This window comes from Gossypium arboreum, chromosome 1 (genome assembly GCF_025698485.1).
Source record: "Gossypium arboreum isolate Shixiya-1 chromosome 1, ASM2569848v2, whole genome shotgun sequence".
Classification (NCBI taxonomy): domain Eukaryota; kingdom Viridiplantae; phylum Streptophyta; class Magnoliopsida; order Malvales; family Malvaceae; genus Gossypium; species Gossypium arboreum.
The window spans coordinates 114508673-114517564 of NC_069070.1; the positions used below are offsets into that span (position 1 = coordinate 114508673).

General features: G+C 32.0%; 1 protein-coding gene and 1 non-coding gene across 2 annotated transcripts; one reads left to right on the forward strand and one right to left on the reverse strand.

Moving 5' to 3' along the window:
- Positions 1 to 1108: 1108 nt before the first annotated feature.
- On the forward strand, positions 1109 to 1200 carry LOC128281766 (small nucleolar RNA U30). The gene has a single exon (XR_008272034.1). It is a non-coding gene; the product is annotated as a small nucleolar RNA U30 (small nucleolar RNA).
- A 1570-nt stretch (positions 1201 to 2770) lies between these two features.
- Positions 2771 to 7858, reverse strand: LOC108480926 (TMV resistance protein N-like). The gene is made up of 7 exons (XM_017784067.2): positions 6886 to 7858; positions 5658 to 6762; positions 5326 to 5366; positions 4998 to 5238; positions 3806 to 4885; positions 3143 to 3726; positions 2771 to 3028 (listed from the first exon to the last, which is right to left on the reverse strand). The coding sequence occupies exons 1-7, from the start codon at positions 7431 to 7433 to the stop codon at positions 2935 to 2937; spliced, it is 3693 nt and encodes a 1230-aa protein (XP_017639556.1). The 5' UTR covers positions 7434 to 7858; the 3' UTR covers positions 2771 to 2934.
- Between the last annotated feature and the right edge of the window lie 1034 nt (positions 7859 to 8892).

Below are 8892 nucleotides of genomic sequence, written 5' to 3' on the forward strand. Positions count from 1 at the left end.
ATTCTTATCTATTATTTTGGAGATTTATAATTCTTCTGTTTTACTAGATGGAATTTCAATGAATTAGATTCACAAGAATCACGAAGCCTCGCGTTTCAATACAAAAATTGAAACTTTTAGTTCTCGGATTTTTTAGCCCCATTCTATTTCGGTAGTTCGACCGCGAAATTTATTTGTTTCTGTATTTCCGGAATATGAGTGTGTGAGAGAAATCTAAAAACAAGATTTTTTTTTTGTTTGTTTCTTACTTGAATGCTTAAACTAAAGTTGTTACACATATTTATAGTAGAAAACTTTATCTAAACTATATCCTAAGCACCAATCATTTGTGTTCATGTCATCATTCTTATTCAAAACACGATCTTTATTCAAATATTAGTCATCATCCTTATCCTAAAATATCCAAAATCTACTACAAGGACTATGATTGGTCATTAAAAGATAACAACAAATCTAGTTAAAATAAAATAATATTAACAATATTTTTAAACATTAAAATTAACATTTTCTTCAAGATAAATTCTTTCATAGATCTCACTTAAGTGTTCCTTAAAATAATCTAGAACTATACTTCCATATAAATCATTCCCACCAAGAACAAACATTAGCCTAACAATAACGATACCCGTAACAATTTTCCATTGAAGGTAGATACATTGTCATTGGGACAAGTAACTAACTTTATTATCGCACGTATATGGATAAAATTATTATTAATCTTTCACTAAACTACAAAAACTATAACTAAATTATTACTTTCATTCTATTTTGGTCACTGAACTATTAATTTTTTCAATTTAATTACTAAACTTTCAAAGTCTAATATTTTGGTCACTCCCCCTTTAATTGTCGTTAAATGAGTGATGAAAATCCGATGTGAAATTTTTATTGGTATCATAATAAATTTAGTCCTTTAATATTTTAATGTATGCATATTCTATTAATTTGATCCTAAAAAACTAAGAGGAAATCTTTGCAAATGCACTTTATCCCAAAACCATTGTGAAAGACGAATTTGTTTTGAGGCAATTTCTTCATTTGCTATATCATTCATTGATTTGAAAATTGATGCCAATGTTTCAATTTAAGTTTAGGTATTATTAAAGGAAGCGGTGATGATTATAGAAATCTAAATCTCGTTAATTTGATTCATAAATATGAGGATGAAATTTTTCATCCATTCTTAAACATTTTCTGAGCCTTTTCTCTCTCTTTGCATAAACAATTTTTTTTACCAAATCTCGTTTATTCCTATTTTACCAGCAATAAAAAAAAAGTGAAGCAAAATTAAAAAGAACTAAAATAAGCAAAATGTTTTGGAAACTTGAATATTTATTTGAATTATTGTTCTTAATTATATCATTTGATACTAAATTTAGGGCTAAATTTAGAATTAGAACTAAATTGATAAATTTGATAAATGTTGAGGGTTAAATTTATTGAATTTTTAGAATTTGAATTAAAATGACAAATTTTATAAACATTAAGGACTAAACTTGTTGAATAATTTATATTTAGGATCAAATTGATATAATGTCAAAATATTAGAGGGCTAAATTTGTTATTATATTAAAAAAAGCCCACATAAGCTTTCTGGGACTCATCTAATAACAACTAACCGGAAAGTAATCAAAATATTTTATTTCAATATCCATAGTGACTAAATCGAAAAAATTAATTCATTAGTGACCAAAATAAAATGAAGTTAATAATTTAATGGCTATTTTATAATTTACCCTTAATTTTTCCAACACATCTTAGGACATAAATTAACAATAAATTAATTTTAGTTGGTAAATTTTATCTACCCATGTAACTTGTTTTCTTCCAAGGGAGGAAAATCAATTATTTTGAAGAGTTTTTTATAAAACCTAAAGCTTTTATTATTTTAATTTTAAGTTTAAATTTATACTAAATATTCTTTATATTATGAAAAATATTTTATTAATTAAAATTTTCATTATGTTGATACACTAAATAATCAAATGAGACATTTCAATGACATTCTTTGTTTGATAAAGTATAGAGCCAACTTTCCAGCAGAGCAATTGAAAGCTACTAAGCACAACCATATAGTAGTCTCTTGTTATAAAAAAACCTTTTAAGAAATAACACCTCGGCTTGCAAATTGACCGACCTCTCAAGAACATGATAACAATTTGATTCAAACGATAAATCTCTATTTGCAATAAAAAAATTTGTTGGCAGCTAATTGAACTTTAATTTCAATTTTCCTGTTTTGTACATTGAATTCTAGTTCTATGCACCTCTCAATCTATATTACCTCAGACTCTTCATTTTTCATGAAGTATATGTATGTTATAATTGTGTATGACACATTTGGGTATGGATACATGATATAATCCTTCAAAATCCATACAGTATAGTGGTCATCCTCTAGACGCTAGTATTTTATGGAAGCAAATGTTTAGATCATCATGTATTAACTTTCAAAAGGCTGCTTTCAAGAGTAAATTTTCATGCTTCATCTCTTGTAATTAAGATGTTTGAACTTTATAAACATATGGACATGGTTTGATTGCAATAGTTAAGATGTTTTGGGATGTACTAATAGAATAATGCTAAAAGAATAAGACAATTCCAAGGAGCTTTCTTTATGATATAGTTTCTTTACTATGGCACACATGGTCTGAAAATGTTCTCCCTAGAATACAAGGGTTCCTCAAAAGAAGGAAATGATTCGCTTCAATTTCTTCTTGAACGCACGTGTCAGAATGTTATCCTAAGATAGAATGACTATACTTCAAAATTTCTATTATAACTTGTAATCCATTTCATTATTAAAAAATAATAAAAAAAATGCTAATTAAATGATTTTAACCAATGGTATTTTCCGCCTATAAAAAATTTGAAACACAACTTGTACGGAAAAGATAAATCTATATGAAAGGAAATGGATAATAATATATAGAGCTAGGAGAGTAGTCGATGGTTTACAATATCTGATTGACAAGATTCACAAAATAGAGTAATTTTCCCCTGCTGATCACCTGCTTTCGCATTCAACCTGGAAGCAAAGCACGAAGATATGAAGTAAATCAGCCTTACAAAACAGGAGACAATAGCATATATCAATGATTGAAGATTTGCGGAATACAATGAAAATAAGTGAAAGCTTAACCATTTTCTTTTGACGGGGGCGCCGATATTATTCTCGTTTGATCCATCGTTTGAATGGATATCATCAAATTTTGAAGAAGTTGGCTCACTATGCTCATTTATGGTATGATCCATCTCTTCCAAATCTTTCTCATGCACTATTCGAGCTCCACATTTCTTCACCACGGAATTGATGCCAAAGATGTTTACTACAACCTCCATTTGAAGTGGAGTAGCTAATTTCCTCAAGGAAGACAAATTTATTATGGCACAAGGAAAATAATGTATCCAAAGGTGATCCTCGGTCGTCCTTGTAGAGTTCCCCTCTAAATGCCAGAAATTACTAAAAACTTTTCGGGAGTAATTTCTACCATGGATAACAACTCTGTAGGAAATATGCTCCCCCCTCCAAGGTTTATTATTGAAGTCAGAGAAGAAAAGACAGCAGAAAGCAAATCCTAAGAACTTTGTATCATTCAGAAAATTGGGAGGCAATTGCATCTTTATTATAGATTTTGAAGAGTCATCCGTTTGACTGCTAAACCATATTGGGATTTCACTTCCTGGTATGAAAATGTTATATTTTTCCCTTGCATTAGCAACTGTCTGCAAACAAAGAAACATTTGCTGAAACTAGTACCATAAATCAATGGGAGCGATAATAGCAAAAAAAAAAGGTACTAACCTTCAGACGTGTCTTCAGCATTGTTACTGCATTGTTACCCTCTGCCAATTTGAAGCAGTTAAAAGCACAAATATATCCACTAAGCCTTGAAAGGCAAGCTGTTGTTGACTGTGCAACTACTTCCAAAGAACCACAGCCATCTACCCATAATTTTATGCCTAGTGGAAGCTCAGGCAATGACTTAAGCCTTTTGCAATCAGTCAGCTGTAGACTACTAAGCTTGGAAAGTCGACTAAGAGTTGCAGGTAGCGTGATGAAATTGTTATCACTAAGAACTAGAATTTCCAACGAGGACAAGCTGCAAATATCATTAGGAATAGCCCCCTCATCAAGGTTGCAATCACTTAAATTCAGCTGTTTTAAAGTGCTCAAACCTGACAAAATAGCGGGTAGCCTCAAAGTCGTACAATTCCAACTAGGACTTTTTGTTGCGCTCGAAATAAAAGGCCAATATGCTCGTACTCTAGATGGTGGTCCCTTGCATCCTCGAAAAGACAAAAACTTTAGATTTTTCATATGAAAAATGAAGGTCGGTGTTGTTGTTATGGCAGTTCCACTCAAGTCAAGTTTCTCCAAAGATTTTATTTGCTGCAAATTCTCTGGCAAATTTTCTAGCTTGGAACAACCAGAGAGAACAAGACTTGTGAGCAATTCACAACCACCTATGCTGCTTGGGAGATTCTCAAGCTTACAACAATCTTTCAGATTTAACAACACAAGACTCCTGAGATGTCCAATTGAAGAGGGAAGTTCGTTAATACCAGTCCCATCTAAATGAAGCTTTTTCAAACACTCCATTTCTCCCACAACCTCTGGAATCCATTTTATATTTGAACAACCTGAAAGAATTAATGTTTCTAGAGATTCCTTTCCAATTTTGGATGGGAAACTCCTAAGGCTTTTGCAGTTTCTTAAATTCAAAAGCTTAAGCCTCCTTAGAAACCTGATGCTTGGATGAAAATCTGCTATTCCAGTATCTTCCAAAACCAAACTTTCAAGGTTTGGGACCATTCTGAAATCTGGTGTTTTCACAAGATTTCTAGAGCATTTGAGGTCGACCAATTTTAACTTATGCAAAGGCTGTTGGAAAAAAACAATAGAAAAACAAAGAATTGAAATGTCTTTTTATTTTTTTTTTGTTACTTCGCTATCTGTGTTAGGCAAATAATTGATAAAACAATGTAATTCCTACCATGTCTGGCTTCCATAATTTTTGAATGCAGCTATAAGGCAGAAGAAGTGCAACAAGCTTTTCTGGTTGGAAGCTTGAAGGGAAGGATTTGAAAGGATACCCATGCCACTCCAAAAGTCTTAACTCGTTGCTAAGATATTTAACATCACGAGAATTTGGGGCATTGAAGAATCTGAGCAATCTTAACCTTTTCATCTTCAAGAAGGCATCAGCACTCAAAGTCCAGGTCTTATTTTGTTCCCTGATAACCAAGGGCAAATGATGAATGACCTCCACAGAATACAGAGTAATCAACTACAAATACACAGATAGATGTATGAATTTGTACCCGGTGTAATCCAAGACTATACCTTGAACAGCTTCCGTAGCCTGAAAATCAGAGTAATCGACAATTAATAGTAAATTTATTGGCCCAACTCTGCATGTAACAGCTATGACAAGTTTAGTTACTAGACTAATAGAAAAAGCTTATTTAAGACATATCTTCAAATAATTAGATAAAAAATAAAAACAATTAGTACAAATTTACAAATAATAAGTAAATAAGACCTTTTCAAAATAAGAAAAAAATTATACTTCTTTCTGTGATAAACAAATTATGTGAGTGATTAAAAATTATCAATTATAATTAATTTATAGTTAATTTACTTGAAGACTTACTGTGTTTTCTATTAGCACATTATAGGTATCATTTTCTTCCCACAGTCTACTACGTTCTCCTGGTTCATTACGAGATTCTTGATAAACAATTTTCCTTCCCATCTCTTGTAATAAGTCATGCATCGATAATTTGTTGTCTTCATCAATTGTTATAAGAGATTTCTTGATGAGAACATCTATTCCAATATCCGGGAAAAAGCCACAACCATCAAGAATTTTGGTTACCATATCTTTGTCTTCTCCTTTGAAGAAGCATGCAATATCTAAAAATATATCTTTCTCAGACGGTTCTAACCCATCAAAGCTTATTTGAAGCCTGTCTAGAATTTCTTTGTTGGACTCCTTTTTAAGTTTTTCAATAGCACTTCTCCATTGAGCTTCATCTGATCTACCGGACAAAAAAGAACCAAAAACTTCCAGAGCTAACGGAAGGCCATTGGCATATTCCACTACACGTTTAGAAAGCTCAAAAAATTCCATTGCAGGTGTTTCACTTTTGAAAGCTTTCAAACTGAAAAGGCGAAGTGCTTCCTTGGCATTCAGTTTCGTCGGATTATACACATCATCCACTCCGTAGATTTGCAGCAGATGCTCGTCTCTTGTTGTTATGATGATCCTGCTTCCTAAACCAAACCAAGCTCGCTTGCCTATCAAACATTTTAAGTGTTGTATGTTATCCACATCATCAATAACAACAAAAATCTTTTTATGAGATAACATATGAGGTATGATGTCATTCCCATCATGAACATTAAAAAAGTTGAAACTTTCCTCTGGAAAAATTTGGGAAAGAAGTTGTTTCTGCAAACAAACAAGTCCATGTTTCTCTGCAACTTCACGAACATCGGCCAGAAAGCTTTGGCCTTCAAAATGACTTGAAATTTGGGTATAAACAAATCTTGCAAGAGTTGTTTTACCTAACCCGCCCATACCACAAATCCCTATAATCTGAACACTATCATCTTCCTCCCCTATGCCTATTTTGCAATTTAACTCTTCCAAACGTGATTCAATTCCAATCATGTCATTAGGAGCACTTGCAAATGTTTGACATAATTTTGTTGATACCTTTTTAATGATTTCTCCAATAAGTTCTGATTCAGGCCTTCAAATACAAAGCAAAGGAAATAGCTTAGTGAAATTTAAGGGCACAATCCTTAGCTAATGCCGCAAATTTCAAACTTGATGCTGGTAAGATATTATTGAAGTGAAAGAATATGATAGTTACCTGTTACTCAAGTGCCATCCTTTGATGTTAGCTGCTTGAGTTAAAGCAGATCGCCACCTTTGTGTCTTCTCTTTGTTGTCCTGGAAATTATTTTCATGCTTAAGAAAAGCTTCTTGAACTTTTCCGGTTTGTTTTCTCAAATCAGATGGATCCACATAATAGAAAATGGGGAAGACTTTATGTCCCTTGTCGTTTTTCTGTTGAATAATCTCGGAAAGCTCTTCTAGGCACCAACTCGAAAAACAATACCCTTCGGACAAAACGATTACAGAGCACCATGACTCATGAATTGCTTTGAAGAGCTCAGGTGCTATGGGTTCACCTGTCTCGAGCTTTTCGTCATCCCAAAAAGTGATGATTCCTCTCCTTTTGAATGCAGCATAAAGATGATCCGTGAAATTCCTGCGGGTATCCTCACCTCTGAAACTCAAGAAAACATCATATTTCCCTCGAGAAACTGAAGAAGATGATTCCAACGATGATGATGCTGATGAGGAGGAGGAGGAGGAGGAGGAAGAGGAGGATGTCTCATTATCGAATCTAACCATTGGAACTTAGGAGCTAAGTTGAAGAAATCGATGGGACTTTCTTGGTACTTGAAGATTTTCAAGATTCTTTTTTGTCGCAGAAAGGCTGGCCAATTAACACACCTCTAAGCAAACTGAAAACAAAAGAAGAGAGGTAGTTTCTCAAAGCAAACTTTAAGAAGTGCTATATTTGGAGAAAAGTTGATGGAGAGTTAGGAGTAGTAACTAGGCTCTTATACTAGTGATTAATGATTAATCTACAATAAACTTGATTATCACCTTAAAAGTATATTATAATCAAATATTGTAATGATTGCAAAAGACAAACCAAGTTGAAGGAATAGTAATTCACATGAAATTAACTTTAAAATAAAAAAGCGAATTGATAAAATGAAAATTTTAAAGAAAAAGCATTCAACTTTAGTTTCTCGATTTTCATTTGATTCTGTTTCTTTCTTTTTCTTTTCTCACTCAATTATAAGAATCCGACAAATCCAACACATTTTTCCTGTCCACACAAATATAGCTCTCATTTTATAGAGTCTGAGCAACAAAGAACTGGGTCTCAATCACTCTTGCAAATTTCTCATCCATATTTGAATATATTAAGTGCTTTTTACTATACTATTTCCCATTATTAGTAATAATTAAACTTAATTACCATTATTCTCATTATTAGTTTGAGCTTTTAATAATTTAAAAGATATTAAAATTATATAGTTTTAAAAAACAAACTATATATTCTCTAAATAAAACTAAATATCAATTACTAAATAAATATTTTAATCATAAAAAAGTTGTTCCAGTTTTTGATGACCGAGAGCTACCAAATTGGCTACTATTAACACAATATGTACTGCTCTAACTTTCCCAACATTTCCTTTTTGATCGCATCTTTATTTTTTTAAGGTAAATTTATTAATTCATTTAATGAATAAAATTATATAATTTAAAAACGAAAAATAGTAATTACTCGTCGTAGATGATAAAGGACAAACTACATCAACACAACAAAGGCTTTAGCCTCAGCATTAATAGAACATTATGACACATTGACAATTGACTTTATCACAACTTAACTCTAAGATATCTGGAGTGATTGCAAGCACTTAATAGGATAAGGAAACTAATCCCGAATGGTCCAAAGCGGCAAGCAAAAATTGATAAAAGAATCGAGCATTTACCAAACTATAGAGGACGACAACAAAATCATCCCTAAAATTTCACTTGTAAAACTAAGATTACATGCATAAGCAAGATTAAAAAACGTGCTAAAAGAGCATATAAAAACTTCTAAAACTAAAGACTTATTAAACAATGTAAAAACAATAAAAAAAAATCAAAAGCCATATAAAACTTAAGACAACATGGATCTAAATCGACACGTGAAGTCATTTATTATTTTAAAATACTCTCAAATCAGAAACAAATTAAGAAGTTGACGAAGAGCCACCTACTTTCCAAGAAAAATTACTGGTGG